We start from the raw sequence: 21281 nt of genomic DNA, 5'->3' as shown, positions 1-21281 counted from the left end.
ACAAACATTTACATTTTATTACGATACATCTGACGCTGCATCACTGCGCTAAACGTGCTTATACTATAACATTGTGCTGCATAACTCAATGTTTAAGCTAATCGAAATCTTATACTGTTGCAGTCTTGTTATGTTTTTCTTTTTAACCACAAATGTGCCTGACTATCGATAACCACAACCTGTAAAGCAAATGTTTATAATTATACTCTGATGTCGCTGTTGTGGCGCACCAGGGCTTACTGTTCCTTTTGTGCACACCAAAAATAAAGAATTAAAAAATAAAATAAAAAATCCAGAATATTCTAAACTTGCACTCTTAGGTCTAGCAGTCTAATCAGGTGGTTATCCAAGGCTGCCAGACACAAAATACCAGACACAGAACCAGAATCCAAAGTTGCCCATACTGAATTGTGACCAGAGGAATCATGGTTGCCATTATTCGTGGTATACTTGGCCCAATCCAACAAGTAGGACCATTGGTTTTGGTTTACAGAGATGGATTGAACCGGACCCATCACAGTACGTTTCCTAACAATACCAAGGTTTATGGACTACAATATATATATGTACTAAATACTTTAATACTATGCAGTAGCTGTTTTTCCACTGAAGGAAAATCTTATCAATTTCCCATCTGTTTATTAATCCATCTGTTTGTCTTTACTGGAGTAGTTTTGGACTATAACCCCAGCTTTCTATGTAGAATGTTTGTGACGATTATAGTTATTCAGGTAGTAGATATCAACAGGAACTCCACAGTTGTCTGAGTGTTGAATCAAAGTAGTGTTGTACCTCTCTGCAGTTGGACTACAAACTACATGAAGCAGAATCACTTTGAAGAACCAGATCACATACTCAGGTTGTAAATTTTTGACATGGAAATCTGAATACATATTTCTAATATTAAGTTTTGTATACTGTATAAAGCAGTCATTTATATGCCAGTCTTCATGATACGCCACCGGTGTATGTTTTGTCAGTATCCCAATAGAAACAGTATCAGGAAATGCCTTAATCTGGCCAATGAGTGGCCCTCTGGATAACCTCAGTAGACACAAAGGCACATTTGCATTCAAATGCTAACACTGCACACAAATATACCCAACACACACTCCTACATTCAAACACATAGACACTGCACCCAAATACTGCCTTGAATGGATGGGAAAAGGGTAGATCCAGAGCTGGAAAAGTATTGCGAGGGTTTAAGGACAGTTGAGAACAGTTGTGGACAGTTTGTGCACCAAAATCCTTTCTTCATTTGTTGCTCCACTGAGAAAACGAAGTAAATTGAAATGGATAGAGATAAGATAAGGGAAATTGAAATGACATGTGGGGCACAACAAATATTATACATTAACAAGCCAGAAGAGACATGAATTATAAGTGGACAATTACATTGATATAGATATCAGGGAGGAACTAACATGGTCAAGCACGGGTTGTCTGAACGGGACAGTTATCAAGGGGAAAGTAATTACAGAACATTGGGATAACAGGGAAAATAATGTAACCTGATAGAGAAAGTAATAATCATGTGACAAATGATGGGAATTTTAAATAGACAGGGATAGTGGTTATGAAGGGAGAAAGAGATGGGGGAACAGAAGAAAGTGGGAATTGTGTGTGTTAGTGAGAGGTGGAACTTAAATCTATATTGTGCCTTGTGGTAAAGGAATAAAAGGAAACGTGAAGCTTTTGAAAGTTAGAATTATATTCATGCAGACCGTGATAGATATCAACTTGCTACAGCTTCATCTTAATTTGCTGCTTCTGGTCACAGAAATAAACATCTACCAAGAATGACAAAATACTGAAACTATTACATAGTGAGGCTATGCCTTATGTACACTGTATCATTACACGGTATCAAGTTTTTGTGTTTTCCTTTATTTTCTGTGTAATCTGGTGAAAGACCTTGCTTGTTATACATAAATCTTGAATTCTGTTCCTGACCTTGTAAGTTTTATCCAGTGTGAGTACAATCTTCTCCCCTACATTAACAGTTCCTTATCTTAATCTCTATAAATAGCTGATGCCGTGCTACATCTGTTTTTGTTGTTGTTGTTGCTGTTTATGCAAAATTAATTATGTCTCAACCTTATTTATATTCAACAGCATTGTTACTTCCACATAGTACTTTTTTATTTTTTTTTTACAATGTGTTCATATTTTTATTTTGTCTATAAAACGTTAACTTTTCCCAAAAACAAAACAAAATGGGGGAATTCATGGACTTGGTAACAAATAAGGACTGGCTGCCCTTATCAAGCAGGGACACTTGTGTTGAGTGTCTCCCAGCTATGTCCCACGTGCTTCATGTGGATAACACTGTCATACCCCCTCCTGCCTGCAGAGGTCACTATACGGACCCGGAAGCAGCATGTTCCTGAAGCAGGAAGAGGTTAGCAATCTCACAAAGAAAATGGCGCCGGGTAGCACGGAGAAAGCTGCTGCAGGGTCCCAGGGATGGCTCCATGGGGCCTATCATTTTATCACCGATAAGAATGACTTCCGCAGGTTTGTGACCCCGAGGGTTTATATTGATAGTGTCATACGTGGAGTACATCCTATAACACACAACACGTGCATGGCTCCCAGGGTGTGGGTGATGGTGGCAGTGTGTGTGATATTCACATTTAATATCATTGCATATTACCTGCATGTATTTCCTCATAGTGTATTATGACATTACTGTCTTAGCCATGAATATTTATATATATTACACACATTGCCAACATTTGGTCTGTATGTATTTACTCCTGGGAAATGTAGTTCTGAACAGCTGGAGTGTCCAACACTATATATCTGTAATTTAATATAACTGTGGGTGTCACTGTTCCTGCTGCTGTTGTTTAATGTACCATGCTTCCATGTGAAACAATGTGGTGGGTTACACCGATTGTGTTCAAGGTCATGATGTACTGCTGCTGAAGACATAACATAAGCATGCAAGGGTTGGCACAGCTATTGCAAATTGTAGGCAATAATTAATGAGCTTGAAAAAATAACTTTTATTTTGACAATTTAAATTATGATTTTGAAATTTAAGTTGCTGTTATTCATCCTCTTAAAGCGGCACTGTCATGCCGAACTTGCCTTTCTTTAATCGATTCCTTTTCTCTCCCTCTCTCAGGATCTGTTCTTCATTTCTTCCTGTCTGCTTTAGTTTTTTTTAACCCCTTAAGGACACATGACTTGTGACATGTCATGATTCCCTTTTATTCCAGAAGTTTGGTCCTTAAGGGGTTAAAACATAAGACAAAGTAGGGACTACTTGTCTTGTGGAGGTTTCCTACGCCTGACCATCTCTGACATGTGGAGGAGCAATTTTACCATAATTCTCACCTTTTGTCCTCCTCCCACCCCCAGGCCCCCACACCTGAGCGCCGGTTGGGGACCCTAAATAACAATGGGGGGGGGGGGGGGGGGCTATTGTCCTCCTTCTAAATAACAATGGGGGGGGGGCCTATTGTACTCCCACCCCTGAGCGGCAGATGGGGACCCTAAATAACAATGAGGGAGAGTGGGAACTACTCCCCCCACGGCCCCCACCCCTGAGCGGCGGGTCGCGGCCCTAAATTAAATTGTTACCCCCCGAACCCCAAAGTGACTAGGTCCCCTAGTCACCCACCCCCCCCAAAAAATAAACCCCTACCTATCCCCCTCACCCTAAAAATAATGAGGGGGGATTAAAATAACTAAGTACCGGGGGGGGGGGGGGCAAATAAAAATCCATAATCCCTGTCAAACTTGGAGAAAAAAAAACAACCCAGAGCGTCTCTACATTTACCTGTCACAGCACTCTGATTGGTTGGCTTTAAATGCAACCAGAGTGCTCTGTGTCATTTTACACAGAGTGGGAAAATTCCAAACAACTTTTGAAAGTCGGATTTTTTTTTTTTGCGCTCGGGTTTTTAAAAAAAAGAATTGACAAGTTTGATGGGTATTATGGATTTTTATTTGGCCTTATTTGTCGCTGAAAAATTAACGCTAGGTCCCTCCTTCAGTTAAATAGCCCCCACTTGCGCAGCCCCGCAGGGGGCATACTAGATTATTATTTTTTAAATTAAGTGAGCAGCCACAGGCTGTTTAATAGACATGCCCCTATTTGCGATATTGTGAGTAGGGGCAGAATTTACTAATATTAAGTAATATTTACTTAGTATTTGAAAATTTGGCTGAAAGACCAATTTAGGTCTTTCAGCCTTTTGATAGCTCCCTGATACCATAGGAATTAGGAAGTTATCTACTAAGCAGCTGCAAGATGCTGCCGCGGCACGAATCGGATCAGAATTTCATTAATTCGAATGAAATTTCCGGACAAAGACACGAATGGAGAAACTGTTCTCATTCTGTGAGGACGCAATTCGGTAGTTTCGCCGGCGTTCTGTCTAACTGACAGGACCTTCAGGAAAAGTGAAAGGAGGCTCCGCGGGAACACTGAGGAAAGGTGAGCATTGTGGGAAAATTGCTCTGACCACCAAAAATGAAGCCCACTGTGCACACACAACCCATGGAGCCCCGGTGCGAAAACTGATCCGTGGGCCCCCCTCTCCCCCCCCCCCCCCCGAGCGCTTACTCTGCGCGAACTGGCGGTGGGCACCTGGTCGCATGGGTCACAGGGCTGCGACCGCGGTATGTACGCCAGTGCATGCAGATAGACATACACTTAAAGAACCACTACGGACACCCAGATCACATCAGCTCAATGAAGTGGTCTGGGTGCCAGGTCCCTCTAGTTTTAACCCTGCAGCTGAAAACATAGCAGTTTCATAAAAACTGCTATGTTTTACTGAGGGTTAATCCAGCCTCTAGTGGCTGTCTCATTGACAGCCGCTAGAGGAGCTTCTGCGAGTCATTGAGTAATGCTTTCCTATGGGCGGTTTGCATGCGCATTCGGAGCTGAGTGGCGGAGAGATCCCCAGCGCCAAGGGTGTCCGGCCCTGGAGAAAGGTAAGTGCTTAAGACATACACACTCAACACACTAACAGACACACATTCACTAACACTAACACACACACACACACACTCTCACTAACACACACACACTTTTTTTTTTTTTTAAATTGAATCCCCCCAGCCTCCCTACCTTTAGAAGTGCTGAGGGGATTCCCTGGGGTCCGGTGGTGGTGGTGCTGCTGCTGCTGGGCGGGGTTATCTGGCTGGCGGGCGCGCGAGGGAGCACTTTCCCCCTGAGTGCTCCCTCTTCAGCTCCCTCACGCGCACCGTACTGATACCGGAGCCGGAAGATGACATCATCTTCCGGCTCCGGTATCAGTGCGGTGCGCGAGGGAGCACTCAGGGGAAAGTGCTCCCTCGCGCGCCCGCCAGCCCGGTGATACCACGGCCAGCCTCTGGGGGCCCTGAGGTGGCCGGCTCCTGGGCCCCCCAGGGGAAGAGGCTGGCCACAGTGGGTACATACCGGGTCGCAGGGCGGCCGGGCCCCCTGGTGGGCCGGGCCCGATCGCAGCCGCGACCCTGGTATGTACGCCACTGCCACTTTTCTCCTCTGCTGGTCAGAGATGGTCAGGCGTAGGAAACCTCCATAAGACAAGTAGTCCCTACTTTGTCTTATATTTTAAAGAAAACTAGAGCAGACAGGAAGAAATGAAGAACAGATCCTGACAGAGGGAGAGAAGAGGAATCGATTAAAGAAAGGTAAGTTCGACATGACAGTGCCGCTTTAAATATATTGTTAGTTAATAAACCATTCTTTATGCCATTTCTTCAAAGTGATGCTTATGTTTTCTTTATAGGAATCTTATTGTGAACTTAGGGTTATTTGCAGCTGGTGTTTGGGTGGCCAGAAACCTGACAGATATTGATTTGATGGCACCACCCCCTGCGCTCTAGCCAAAGAAAAACACAAAACAATGCTTGTAAGGTGAGACTTCCCATGTGAAATGCAGCAACCTGTGCTTGAATGTTCCTAATTGTTCTGAATCTGGCAATATGCAATTTTTTGACTGTTAATGATTCACCACTGCACATAGTTAATTACATTCCTCAGTCACCTTGAAAAAGACACATGTAGAGTTATTTCAAGGGGGTTTTATATTGCTTCAAAGTGCATAAATATGGCATTTTTTTTTTTGCTGTGGGCCCACTAGACATGAATGCTGAAAAGATGCAATATGCATCGACCCACTCCCCCCCACACAAAAACCCCAAAACACTGCCATTTTGTAATGTCAGTCAATGTGCAACATTTCTTTCCATTTGATCTTGGTATAATTCTTAAAGGATCACAATAGGGTCAGGGACACAAGCATGTATTCCTGACCCTATAGTGTTAAAAACACCATCTAGCCCCCCTGGGCCCCTCATGCCTCCAATAATATAGCAAAATCTTACTGTATTCAAGCCAGAAGCTGTAACTCTGCATGCTGTTTGCCTAAAAAAAAAAACAAAAAACAAGCAGTCTGCTGACATCATCAGAAGTGGTGGCCTGATCCAATCACAATGCTTCACCACTGACAAAGAGGCAGATCAGGGGCAAAGCCAGCATGATTCAAACAAAGCCCTGGCCAATCAGCATCTCCTCATAGAGATGAATTGAATCAAGGAATATCTATGAGGATAGTTCAGTGTCTGCATGCAGAGGGAGGAGACACTGATTGTTTAGGATGCATTTTAGGCAGCCATGACCCAGGAAAGATCTCTAGCAGCCATCTGAGGAGTGGCCAGTGAAGTTATCACTAGGCTGTAATGTAAACACTGCATTTTCTCTGAAAAGACAGTGTTTACAGCAAAAAGCCTGGAGGTAATGATTCTACTCACCAGAACAAATTCAATAAGCTGTAGTTGTTCTGGTGACTATAGTGTCCCTTTAAAGGAAAACTTCAAACCTCTAAAGCACTTCAGCTCAAATGATTTAGGGGTTATCAGTGTCCCCTAATTCTAATGTTCTAAAAAAAAAAAAAAAAAAGCAAACTGCAAGAGAAATCAGAACTTTTGTAAAGCTCCAGGTTGTAGCACCCTCCTTGCTGTCAGCTGAGAGGTTACTTTTTCTCACATACTTTTAGTGCTCTGAGAAACTTTGAACTGGTAGTGAGGATATTGCTAGATTAACTTCTGAAGGTTCACAGATATGCAGAGGAGACTCTCTCACTGCTGTATTAGTGGTAAGTAATAGCTCTATATCAGGGATGGGGGAACCTTCGCTCCCCTAGATGTTTTGGACTACATCTCCCTTGGTGCTTTGCCAGCATTATGGCTGTAAGAGCATTATGGGAAATGTAGTAAAAAACATCTGGGGGGAGCAAAAATCTGATCTGAAAATAGTTTAGAACATCAGCGTTACAAATAAAGGTTTATAATACTGGAGTATTATAAATAATGCAAATAGTTTTGTCATGTGCACAAAATAATCATATTGTGCCTTAACCCCTTAAGGACCAAACTTCTGGAATAAAATGGAATCCTGACATGTCACACATGTCATGTGTCCTTAAGGGGTTAAAGGAACACTCCAGGCACCCAGACCACTTCTGCTCATTGGAGTGGTCTGGGTGCCAACTCCCACTACTCCTAACCCTGCAACTGTAATTATTGCAGTTTTTTATAAACTGCAATAATTACCTTGCAGGGTTAACTCGACCTCTAGTGGCGGTCTACTAGACAGCGACTAGAGGTCACTTCCTGGATTATAGCAAGGATTTTCCTTGCTAGAGCGTCGCTGGACGTCCTCACGCTGTGTGAGGACCTCCAGCATCGCTCATTTCCCCATAGGAAAGCATTGAAATTCGTTTTCAATGCTTTCCTACGGGGAGCGCTAATGCGCATGCGCTGCATTGCCGCGCATGCACTGCATTGCCGCGCATGCGCATTAGGTCTCCTCGGCCGGTGGGCGGGATCAGTCTCGCCGGCCGACGGAATCAGAGGGAGGAGCGGTGCGGAGGAGGAGACAGCGACGAGGGACATCGTCGCTGCCTCAGGTAAGTGACTGAAGGGGTTTTCACCCCTTCCGTAACTGGGGATTGGTGGGTGGGAGGGAGAGGGACCCTCCAGTGCCAGGAAAACTGATTGTTTTCCTGGCACTGGAGTTTCCCTTTAAAGTACCACTAAAGTTACCCAAGCCACTTCCTCTCAATGAAGCGACCTTGGTGCAGTGGTCCTGTCAATTTTTTTTTTTTTCTTTATTTTTCACTTGACAGAGCATAGGTGAACACAGTTGCATCACGGCTTTCACCCACATGAATAAACACAGTTGCATCATGGCTTACGCAGAAGCCCTTGTAATCACGGTTCTGGCCAACATGTGCTTTCCTGAATATAAACATTAAGCTGTGTAGCCGTAGGGGTCCTGTCAATTTAACTTATTGAAGGTAAAATCTTGCAGTTTTGCACAAACACAATGTTTACCTTAAAGGGTTAAACACACCCCCAGTGGCTATTAGTCATTGGAGGCATGTCCACTGTATTGACAGTCAAACTCTGTAACATAGTGTAGATTCCCCTATAGGAATGCATTTATTAAATGCTTTCCAATGGTTAAGCTTGGATGCTTATCGCTCGCATCCTCTACGAGGAACATTGGATTGGACCACACGATAGGAGGCTGTCTCCATGATGTAGTCGGTGGCAGCGAGATGGCCACTGGAGGGGCTTCTTGGCTCATGGCTGCACGGTAAGCAGCGCTGCCTTCAGCGTCCCCGCGCTCTGCATGCAGAAATTGAATTTTCCTCATAAAGATGCATTGATTCAATTCATCTCTATGAGGAGGTGCTGATCGGCCAAAATGGCATATGGCCCTGCCCCCGTGCCGATTTAGGGAAAGCATTGGATTGCAAAAAAGCCTCCACTTTGATGGTTACAAATGGGGCGGAGCCAGTGCCGACTGATCCGCGCAGCGCTGGAAATAAGTTTTAAACTTTTATAGGGGAGCAAGCCACTTCAGTGGTGGGTTTAGCACTGTAGGGCCAGGAATACATGTTTGTGATCCTTTAAGAATCAAGTTTTTTTTTTTTTAGGTCTATGTAACGTAATGTCTCATTATGCTAATATACAGGTTTATTTATTAAGAGAGAATTCAAAGTGAATTTCAAGTTGAACATGAAAATAACCGAATTTGAATAATCTGTCCAGCAATGCTTTCAGTTTGGCTTCTCGGATCTCTAAATTTAAAATTCTCTTTGAATTCTCACTTTAGTGAATAACCCTGTCAGGCTTTTGGAAATGAAACCACAAAATGAGTGATACTTTTGTAACTGCAGTTATAGACTTCATTATGACTGAAGTGCTTTATTTGTGAAGAGTGTCTCCTCTTTGCATTTTACAAAATGTAAGTAGAAATGTTCACTTTCAGAAATGAACCTTGTTACACTCCCCTGTCAGACAACAGCTCCTGTTACTTCCTGGTTTGGTTAGATCAGTGGAACTAGACTCAAGAGGCAGAAAAAGCTCAGAGCACTTGACTTGCAATGACTTCTCATTGAGCTGTGATTGGACAACCACAGCCCACAAAGGAGAGCTTCACATACATATATTTGCAATTTTGTAAATGCAGAAATTGCCCACAAGAAATATATATACAAATAAAGGAAAAAAAATATTAAAACCTCATTTATTTCATTCATTTAAAATAGAGAGAAAATGTTTCACCCTATGAGGGGTTAGTGCTATCGTGAAGGAATAAATTTAGTGATTGGTTTAACCCTATGGTGAAAGAAAATACAAAAAAAACTAAGAAAGAAAAACTTATGTACAGCTGTACTATTGGGCTAAGCTTGTCCTTTTTTTTTTTTTATTATAGAGATGGCAACATATATTTGAGCTAGCTATTCCCTTCTTTGGGCATAACTTAAATAGTGTCTATTTACCTAATAACAACATGTTACCATTTGTCTACAGTTGCAGCTACTAGACATATATGTTGCCATCTCTATAAACAGTCTGGCTTCCAGCCAGTACAAGAGAAGTATGGTATATGGAGGATTTCCATCGCCCCAGTCTCTTGATGATGTGAACCGGTGTATTAGTGCTGGAGGCTGAAGAGGCGGCTCCTATGCGAAAAGAGTGCCCGGAGAATGAAGTCGGATTAAAACCCAGTTTAGATAATAGCGTTCTGACGTGAGACGTGAATTTAGCAGTGGTAAGCGGGTGCCCTTGTATTGTTAAGAGCGGAGAGTCTGGTAAGTGTGCGTGAAGGGTTGACCGTAGGTGGTCTAGCGCCTTGACCGGACACCAGGCATTATCAGTAGGGAAGAGAGGAATTACAGTGGGGTGTAGTGAATGGTTGGTTTTAGTTGATGGGATCGAAAGTAGATAGTGATCCTCCACCTTTGTAAGGTGCGATGTTTTTAGGCTGTGCGTGATATCCCCTTGACAAACAACCGTGAACTCTCTAGGTCTGAGAAAAACGTAGAAAGCAAGATAGATAGCCACTTTGATCACCAGGTTAGTGTCGGGATCAAACAGGGATTCGTCAAGGATATTGCTAAGTGATCTGAAGACAGGACCATCTATAGGTAGTCTTGTGATAGTGAGAGGAGCTGACCCCTTTAACACCTTCAATACCTTTTTAATGGGATATGATGACAAGAAGGGGGTGGTGTTGGGGAAATTTGTGAGGCTATGGTGCTGCACCCCAGTGAGATAAAGTTTTATGGTGTTGTGGGAAAGTTTAAGATGTACCGTATATACTCGAGTATAAGCCGACCCGAATATAAGCCGAGGCCCCTAATTTTACCCCCAAAAATTGGGAAAACGTATTGACTCGAGTATAAGACTAGGGTGGGAAATGAAGCAGCTACTGGTAAATTTCTAAATAAAATTAGATCCTAAAAAAATTATATTAACTGGATATTTAGTTACAGCATGTGTATATGAATGCAGTGTGTGTGTATGCAGTGTGTATGAGTGCAGTGTGTATATAATGAATGGAGTGCAGTGTGTATATAATGAATGGAGTGCAGTGTGTATATAATGAATGGAGTGCAGTGTGTATATAATGAATGGAGTGCAGTGTGTATATAATGAATGGAGTGCAGTGTGTATATAATGAATGGAGTGCAGTGTGTATATAATGAATGGAGTGCAGTGTGTATATAATGAATGGAGTGCAGTGTGTATATAATGAATGGAGTGCAGTGTGTATATAATGAATGGAGTGCAGTGTGTATATAATGAATGGAGTGCAGTGTGTATATAATGAATGGAGTGCAGTGTGTATATAATGAATGGAGTGCAGTGTGTATATAATGAATGGAGTGCAGTGTGTATATAATGAATGGAGTGCAGTGTGTGTATATGAGTGCAGTGTGTGTGTGTGTGTGTATGAATGCAGTGTGTATATAATGAATGCAGTGCAGTGTGTGTATATGAATGCAGTGTGTGTATGAGTGCAGTGTGTATGCAGTGTGTGTATAATGTATGAGTGCAGTGTGTATGAGTGCAGTGTGTATATAATGAATGCAGTGCAGTGTGTATGAGTGCAGTGTGGGGGTTGGGCATTTTATTAATTATTATTTAATTATTATCTTAATATTTTTTTTTTTGGTTTTTTTTTAGGTAATTATTTTTTTATTTTATTAATTGTATTATTATTTTTTGTTATTATTATTTTAATATATATTTTTTTCTTATTATTTGTTTTATTAATATTTTTATTTTTTCGTCCCCCCTCCCTGCCTGTTAGCTGGCCAGGGAGGGGGGCTCTCACTCCCTGGTGGTCCAGTGGATGGGCTGTAGGAGGGGGGCTGGCAGAGAGCTGTAACTTACCTTCACCGCAGATCCTGTCTGCTCCCTTCTCTCTCCTCCGTCCGCGCAGCTCCCAGGTTGGCTTCCTCTGCAACTCTCGCGGCCGCGCGGAGCGTTGCCACGGTAACCCGTGGCAACGCTCTGACCCCGCGGCTCTCGCAAGAGTTGCAGAGGAAGCCGACCTGGGAGCTGCACGGACGGAGGAGAGAGAAGGGAGCTGACAGGAGCTGCTGTGAAGGTAAGTTACAGCTCTCTGCCAGCCCCCCTCTCCCCCCAGTCTGTATTATGGCAATGAAAATTGCCATAATACAAACACTCACTCGAGTATAAGACGAGTGGGAGTTTTTCAGCACAAAAAATGTGCTGAAAAACTCGTCTTATACTCGAGTATATACGGTAAGTGGCAAAAAGAGGCAAAAGCCACCATGGTTTGAATAGAAAGGTCGCCTTGTAAACCGAATTCTGCAGTGAATTTGTTAAATATGGTTAGTGCCCTATGATAAGAGATGGCTGTGTTAGGTGATAGTGCTTGGTGAGTGAGAGTCCTAGCGTGATGCATTAGTGTGCTCAATCCAGGATTAGTTCATGAAACCGTGGTGTCCTGTATGGCTGGTGGTGAGCCGTAGGGAGTGCCTGAGAGAATACCTGGAATTGAGAGCGAGAAAGAGCGTCCGCTGCAGTGTTATGGATACCCGAGATGTGACAACAACCTAAGTGAAACTGACCAGTTGCTGCTAGCCAGGTCAGCTTGCGAATCAGCTGCATGATGGTCAGGGATGATGAGCGCCCCTTGTTAATGATTTTGCAAGCTGCAGAGTTGTCAGAGTAGCATTTTACTGCCTTGCCGGACCAGAGATGACCCCAGGTGTGTGTGGCCGCCACAATGGGATATATTTCAAATAGGGCTGAGGTCTCCCTGAATCCTGGCAAGGCATCCGTCTCAGCGGGCCAGTGACCCCTAAACCAGTGGTTGCCAAAGATGGCTGCGAAACCAGTGTTGGCTGCAGCGTCTGTGTGAATGATGGGTGAAGAAGTGGAGAGAGGGGGGATAAACATGGAGATACCGTTCCAATCTGCCAAAAACTTCCCCCACATAGCTAAGTCAGCCTTGGCGTGGGGGTCCAATGAAACTGGGCAAGAGTCCGGTACCCCATGGAGCAGGCAAAGAAGCCTGGATATAAAAGACCTTCCCTGCGGGATGATGCGCATGGCGAAGTTCAGGGATCCCAGAAGGGACTGGAGTTCCTTCCTGGTGCAAACATCATTCCGCAGGAACATGTCTATCTCCCTTCTCAAGCGGGTCAGTTTGTCATGGGGAAGGCTAGCCCTGAGGGTAACGGAATCTAGCTCTATCCCCAAAAAGGTTAATTTAGTAGGGGGGGCCATTGTTTTAGATGGGGACAAAGGTACTCCAAGTGTGGAAAAAAGTGCTGTAGTGCGTCTGATAGCGGTGGGTGTTTGTGCCCCAGGCTCTATCAGTAGGAAGTAGTCTAGGTAGTGAATAACTGAGTGACACCTGAGGACGTTCAGAAGCAGCCAGCATAGTGTCTCAGCGAAGATATTGAAAAGTTTGGGGCTGCTTCGAGAACCGAAAGTGAGTCGTGTGGAGAAGTAGTACTTTCCTCGCCATTTAACACCGTGCAAGTGCCAGAGTGAGGGGTGCATGGGTAGTAACTTAAATGCGTTTGTGATGTCTGTTTTGCTGAGCCAGGGGCGATTACCAGAAGAGATGATGGCCTGTATAGCGTCGTCAATAGTTACGTACTGGAGTGAGAATTCGTCTGCTGGAATGAGTGCGTTTATGCTGGGAAAAAAAGAGGAGTGCGGTGCCAATAAATCGATAATTAGACGTTTTTTATTAGAATATTTGTGAACTGCGACACCGATTGGGTTAGTGCGCCAGGAGGTGAAAGGCCCGATCATGAAACCATTAGTAATTTCTGAGGAAAGGAGAGTGTCTGTGGAGACTGGGTCTAGACGTGCTGACAGTAGATTAGGACATTCAAATGTACCTGAGGGGATGGCTACTATACCCGTGAGAAACCCCTGTGTGAACCCTGTGGTCAGATATTCCACCAGGTGCCTGCTAGGGTGTGACCTTAAGTAAAAAAAACAGGTTGTCGACATTAATGTTGGTTAGTCATTTGTTAGGGGACAACCTGTCCGTCACATGGTCTTAGTATGGGCCCTGAAGCAAATGGGGCAGATGTGCAATAATCTACATGCGCTGAAACTGCAGGAGCCTGCGTTGAAATTATTGCACACCTGCACCTTGCCTAAAAAGGAGATGGGCCTACCCGGCTTGTCACGTAGACCACCCACTGGTTTGTTGTGAGGGGTGAAAGAGGGATGAGGGGTGGGAGTGGAGGTGGTGGGATCTGCTTTAGAGGGACATAAGTCCGCCATGTGGGATGTGGAATTACATATGGCACAAGACGGGGGCCTGAGACCAGCGAAGTGGCGACAGAATAATTCTGTATCCATCTGACACCAGTTAATTCTTACGTTGAACTGTTTCAGATGGGTCGCCGCCTTCGCTGATACTGACTTATGGTAGTCGTAGAAAGAAGAGCCTAGATCCACCACCTTGTGAAGGTAGAGGTCTAACTCCTCTCTTCTGTGGGGATACACCGTGCAGATGACGTCACGGTATATCCCGAAAGCTATCCCGAACTGGAGAATTGAAAGTTTTTTTATTAAGCCTAGGATCTCTTGTCTTGAGCACTACTGAAATATCCCCGTAATTGTAAGCCTGGTTCTCCAGTATGTCCTGTGACGCTATAAGCAGAGACACCAGACACACGTCCTTCCCGTCTAGGATTTCTTTCCTGATAGAGTCTGGGACGGAGTGAGCTGGTGACTCAAAAGGAGCTATAGCTGTGAGTGGTGTAGGCGAGGGGAGTATGGGGGGGGGGGCATGCTGGTACAGCCCAAGGGTGGAGACTGGGAGGCCCGGGGTATTACCTGGGGAGGCGATGGCGCTCTCCACCTTAGCCTGCTATTAAGGGTCTGTAGGTTGACCAAGATTGCTGCCAGGGTATCCTGGGTGGTCGTGCCAGTGCTTGGTGGCTGTCCTTGAGAGCTAGTGCTTGGCCTAGGTGCAGGGGCATGGTAGGTAAGCAGCCTGTGAAGTTCTGCCTTTCTAGCTGTGGCTGGAAAGGGGATTCCCCTGAGCCTAAGTTCGGCAGTAATTTTAGGAATAGTCCATGCTCTCAAGGACGTGGGAGTTGAAGGGGTGAGAGATTCGCCTGGAGACTCTGGTCTGGTTGGCGTGAACGGTATCTCTTCTGGCAGTTCTTCGATGGGGATTGGTTCTTGGGACATTCTAAAATAAATGATTTTGTGAATGAGGTATTAGAAGGGGAGTAAGGAAACGTGGGGGGGGGGGGGGTGGTATGAGAGATGGTATTTATCGGAAGAACTGGACTGTAATGCTAGTGCCTAAGCGAAAAACGTATCTGTAAGATTTTGAGCAGGAATGCAAGAAACCGATACAATCTGTAAAGCCAAAGACATGTGACAGAGGCAAGAATAAATGACTGCGTGATTTTAAGGAGAAGATGTAGTACAGATGTGGATTTAACGGAATTACCCTAGAGTATCATAGTCTAATAAATTAATATCTGTATGTAGGGTTTGAATAGGGTTGGTGTATAGTTAGAAAAACTTGTTTATTTATATTGGTGACATGAGAAGTCTATAAGAATTAATAAAATGGATATTAAGACGTAGGTTACTAGTTAATTAGGTGTAGGAAAAAGAACCATATCTTTATAAATAATTGTTGAGATTTTAAATGTTTTAGATATATCAAACCGGCCAACACAGTTTAAGAAAGAGACTGGTAGTTAGACCGGATTGTATAACCAATACTGACATGTAGGTATCAGCAGTTAACTGACCGAACAGGGAATATGCGTTTACATTTAGAATTCGTGTAAATGAAATTGATGAATTAATTTAGCATGGTTTAACAGAATTACCGTATATACTCGAGTATAAGCAGAGTTTTTCAGCACATTTTTTGTGCTGAAAAACCCCAACTCGGCTTATACTCGAGTCAGTGTCTGTATTATGGCAATTTACATTGCCATAATACAGACAGGGGGCTGTGGGGGCTTACAGAGCGTTTACTTACCTCTTCTGCAGCTCCTGTCAGCTCCCTTCTCCTCTGCGGCGGTCCGTTCAGCACCTCGGTCAGCTCCCAGTGTAAGTCTCGCGAGAGCCGCGGGGTCATAGTGCGGCTCTCGCGAGACTTAGTGTCAGCTGACAGAGGGAGCTGACCGGACCGGCGCGGAGGAGGAGGGAGCTGCAGGAGAGGTAAGTAAACTCTCAGCCAGCCCCCCTCCCCCCACTGAACTACCAATGCCACTGGACCCCCAGGGAGTGAGAGCCCCCCTCCCTGCCATGTATCAAGCAGGCAGGGGGGGACGAAAAAAAAAAAAATCAAAATAATAATAAAATATTAATAATAATAAAAAATAATAATTAATTAAAATAAAAAATAACAATAAAAAATAATTATTAAATAATTAAAAAATAATAATAAAATTGCCCATCCCCCCACCAAGGCTCTGCAACACACACACACACACACACACACACACACACTGCATTCATACACACACACACTGCATTCATACACACACACACTGCATTCATACACACACACACTGCATTCATACACACACTGCATTCATACACACACACCGCATTCATACACACACACACACTGCACTCATACACACACACACACTACACACACACACACTGCACTCATACACACACACACACTGCACTCATACACACACACACTGCACTCATACACACACACACTGCACTCATACACACACACACACACACTGCACTCATACACACACACACACACACTGCACTCATACACACACACACACTGCACTCATACACACACACACACTGCACTCATACACACACACACACACTGCACTCATACACACACACACACACACTGCACTCATATACACACACACACACACACTGCACTCATACACACACACACACACACTGCACTCATACACACACACACACACACTGCACTCATACACACACACACACACACTGCACTCATACACACACACACACACACACTGCACTCATTCACACACACACACACACACTGCACTCATTCACACACACACTGTAAATAAATATTCAATTAATATAATTTTTTTAGGATCTAATTTTATTTAGAAATTTACCAGTAGCTGCTGCATTTCCCACCCTAGTCTTATACTCGAGTCAATACGTTTTCCCAGTTTTTTGGGGTAAAATTAGGGGCCTCGGCTTATTTTCGGGTCGGCTTATACTCGAGTATATACGGTAATCGTAATAGGGATTTGTACCGTGGGTTCGTTTAAACCGTACGAATAGATCGGTACTGAATGAGAAAATAGCGAGGGGTGAATAGGATTATTGTCTAATGTTAAGGATGCACGAACGGGTAAGTAGGTAAGTACGAGGTTCGTGCGTAAGCCCGAACAGTAACATAGAAATACAACGATTAATATGTGCGTTATACTTATACATAGTTCGGTAGTTTTCCGTACGAATACGTGAACGATGCGTAAGTGTGACGGGCGTTCGTCTGTTTTGGCGCGGACGCTGAATACGTTTAAACGAGCATGGATACGCGTAGAGAAGATAGAGGGAGCCTACCCCAACGTTTTTAGGCCCGAACAGAGGGAAATAGCCGAACGCTATTTCCCTCACTTAGCTTACGTGAGCGTGCCGGTCTCGTGACCGGAAGCCGTGTACCGCGACCTGGAGGGAAAAAAAACGCGCGGCGGGGCCTCGGAACGGAGGGTGGAAAGCTCTGGACCTCTTGCTGCAGGAGACTGAAGCTGATCTGGCGGGAAGCTCGGACCGGAAGTGCTGGTTGGTATGGGGATAGACAATCAGCTGAACGGCAGAGGTGAGTAGGGCCTGGGAGTTTAAGTAGGGGACTTACTCCTCCCACAAATTCAGGCCTAATGGCCTTTCTACATATATATATTTGCAGTTTCCCCCCAGTGGCTGTATTCAAAGTGGGCTTGTCATGTTGAAGGGGTTTTCAAAATATTCAAAGATGCATGAAAGTGACAGAGCTGCAGAAATGCACTGAATATGTTGTTCAGCCTCGAGTACCAGATGATAAGATTCAGCTGCTAAATAATTTGGTAGCTGCTGCTTCACAACTGTTCTATGTTTGGCATCTTTCTTTTTAATAAGGTTGTGTGCACAGTGTTTATCTAAGCTTCCAACTATGGCCAGGTTGTTTCCAGAGAGATAAATAGTGGATGTGTGAAATTGAACAGTGTGCACATGACCTATGGCTCTCATTTTAAAGGGACACTGTAGGCACCCAGACCACTTCGGCTAATTGAAGTGGTCTGGGTGGAGTGTCCCTTTTGCACTTAGTGCTGCAATGTAAAACATTGCAGTTTCCTAGAAACAGCAATGTTTACAATTGCGACTCTAAGTCTGCCCTTGGTGGCTTTCTGAATTGAAATGGACTGGTCCGGTATCTGACGCTGGACGTCCTTACGCTCTGCATGGGGATCTCCAGCGTCATATTTTTCCCCATAAGAAAGCATTGGCTTTTCTATTGGGAGGTCTAAAGCTCAGGGCATGTTTTTTGCCGTGCATGCACATTAGACCCTGTTTGTCGCGTGACGGAAGGGGTGGAGCGTCGACCCAGCGCAGAGGGACATCGACGCTGGGAAAAGGTAATGGGTTTTTAACCCTTTATTTACCGTTGGACGACAACACACGCGAAGGAGGAGGAAGCGATTAGTGCCAGAAATATGTATTCCTGGCACTACGGTATCCTTTTATGTAAAAGAGAAAATGGGAAGATGTGTGCAAGGAGACTGGGTACCACTTTGCACCATTATGTCCATGGAGTAGTTATGCTGCTTAATGTTTATTTAATCCCCTAAAGAAATAGCACAAATGTTAGGTTCTGTTTAGAACTTGAACAATTACCTATGTTTGTTCCTCAACTGTAATTTTTTTTTTTTTAATTCTTTATTTTGTATTGTGCTTATATCAACAGTACAGGCTTGTCTAGCCACAACAGTGTCCACAAGCTTAGTTACAACAATTTTTGGTGGCAGCGTGGCATTTCGAGTAACAGCACACATTTTTTTATAACGTATGAAAATCAGTTGTGTGTTAAGTAGCATATAAGTAAATAAAAACAGGTCTGCAAGAGTGTCCAGTACAGGTAGCTAGTCATATAATAGTAAAGGCATGTTAAAGGCAGCGCTCGTTGTACAGGAAACAATGCATAGGTGAATAAAGCTGCGAGCTGCGCGCTTGCCATATACGTTATGCTAGACCTGGATGTCAGAAGTTTAGAGTCAAGCTAGTATGGTGGGACAAGTATTAGTTTGTCATATGTAGTAGACTAGGCAGAGCAAACAAGCTAGGTAGGTAAGTAAGTACATGAGGTGCCATAAGTTACTGAGCAAGATACAGATTAAAACATAGATTAGTGTAGTTCGACTCTGTGGGAGACACCCCTGTGGGGGCCAAGGGGTAACCAATACTCTGTGTGCTGGCCACTAGTCAATAGTCATAGGAGTTGGAGTCAGACCCAGAGTGTAGTGCTGGCAGGGTATTGTCCCGTGAGACCATTAGCTCCGTGGAGTTCCTGCTGTCTGTCAGCCGGGTGCTTTAGCCGATACCTGCAGGGGGGGAGCATATCTGCCCCTAAGTGTGGTAGTGTAAGGCAGTGGGGAGGGGTGCTGCTGACAGACCCAGTGGGCCTTTGATTGTTCCATGCCCTCTCACCCTCTCCAACCGGGATCATGCTGGGATCATGTGCTGTTCTTGGAGGGATCCGACAACTTTTCGCTTTGGGGTGTAAGTCCCGTGATCTCAGGCGGCGGTGTATCCTCCGCTTATGCGATCTACAGGCTGATGTTCGGGGCCACTTGGTCCTCCGCTTGGGAGTAGGGCGCCGCTCCAGAGCTCTGCCTGTCGGTTGCGTCTTGGGAGCAGGTATAGTCGATTGCCGACTCCGCGCCTCCACTCTCCTCCAAAACTGCTGGCAGATGTCATCAAATGTCTTCAGGAACAGAGTCTCCCAGTCAGGGAGTCGTTGCAGCGGCAGGAGAGCGCCCGCCTCTCCCGTGCTGGCCAGGCCGCAAAGGCAGCGTGGTAGGAGCCGGCAAGAAATTTGTCGTGTTTGGCATGAGTGGGTAGCTTATGCTGTCCCTTGGTTCCCGGTAGCAGGCTTTGGGTCAATGGGAGCTTGTTTCGGTCGGTAAGTGGGTAAAAACCGCCCCCGGGAGCAGGAGCTGTGATACCGTGCGGCTGCTCTGCTCAGAGGTCAGGCCCCGCCCCCCTCAACTGTAATTTAAGGTTTTCTCTTTAAAAGGGAAGTTATTATCCTACATGTTTGCCTAACAACATTTAAATAAAATACCCTGCCCAAATACAAAATATTACTGTTTAGTAGATATACTCCAAATAAACTTGCATGTATTCTTTTTTTTTTTTTTTTATTGGGGTAGATCTAAAACAGCTTACAAAGCCTGGAGTTCTCTTGTCTGTAGCCTTTGCAAACCTTCCCCTTCTAACACCACCCAGACTTTGTCGCTGTCCAATCACAGACTTCCCAATGCAGCTCATTGTGTAGTCTTTGCAAGGCAGGTGCTCTGAGCAATTTCTGCCTCTTGAGTTTAGCTCCACTGAACTAACCAAATCAGGAAGTAACAGGACCTATTGGCTGCCTGAAATCTGCACTTTTAGCAAAATGAAGTCAAATGTGGTGGTGGGGCACAGGTTGGCTAGCATTTTTTTTTTTTTTTGTCTTCCATTGCAACTAAATAAAAATAGATAAAATCATATCTGTCCTGAATGGTAAATTTCCAGGATCTAAATTGTTTGGTAGTTCTGCTACCCTGACTATATTTAACTCCCTTTATCCTTACCCTTAACATGACACTATCCATAACTCTAAAATAGAAGTAACCCTTAACTTTAACTCTACGCCCAAGTCTAACCATAAGCAGATACATTTCCCACATAAAACAGTATTGTGGTATGATGCTGCCATCTACTGGATTTGTTGTGGCATATTACAGGAAGCTTTTCCTGACTGATTACACTGTGATCAGTGCTGGGAATCTGGCAAAGCCCAGTATAAACACAGTTGGCTTGGGGATATGCAGGGAGATCACAGGGGTCTCATCAGCAGTTTGCTGCATATAGCTATAAATTTATGGCTTGAAAGTATACTATTAAAGTGATCATCTACATTGTTTCAAAATTAAATTGATGCTTTAAAGACTTTTGTACAATTACAATCCATTTTCTCTTCTAGTTATTCGACATAGAACTTGTTCATTCAGCATACTCAGTTCTTTCGCTTGAGTGCACTAGCACATGTCGGAGCAGAAGGTACATAGGGCTACAGTGAGGAAATGGGAACCTTGTTCGTGGCCATGTTGGAGGTTTGCGGCAGCACATCACTGGATGGGATCAATCTGACTTTTGTTTAAACCATTATTTAAAAGAAATGTTTTAGAATTCAAATAAATGTACAATCACAG

General features: G+C 44.2%; 1 protein-coding gene across 1 annotated transcript; it reads left to right on the top strand.

Moving 5' to 3' along the window:
* The first annotated feature begins 757 nt into the window (after positions 1-757).
* TOMM6 (translocase of outer mitochondrial membrane 6) lies at positions 758-21280 on the top strand. The gene is made up of 4 exons (XM_063451665.1): positions 758-859; positions 2357-2520; positions 5760-5887; positions 21053-21280. The coding sequence occupies exons 2-3, from the start codon at positions 2384-2386 to the stop codon at positions 5854-5856; spliced, it is 234 nt and encodes a 77-aa protein (XP_063307735.1). The 5' UTR covers positions 758-859; positions 2357-2383; the 3' UTR covers positions 5857-5887; positions 21053-21280.
* The last annotated feature ends 1 nt before the right edge of the window (position 21281 follows it).

The sequence above is a fragment of the Pelobates fuscus genome, chromosome 1 (assembly GCF_036172605.1).
Source record: "Pelobates fuscus isolate aPelFus1 chromosome 1, aPelFus1.pri, whole genome shotgun sequence".
Lineage (NCBI taxonomy): Eukaryota > Metazoa > Chordata > Amphibia > Anura > Pelobatidae > Pelobates > Pelobates fuscus.
The sequence above is the reverse complement of the archived record's forward strand: the minus strand, read 5'-3'. Positions and strand labels throughout refer to the sequence as shown.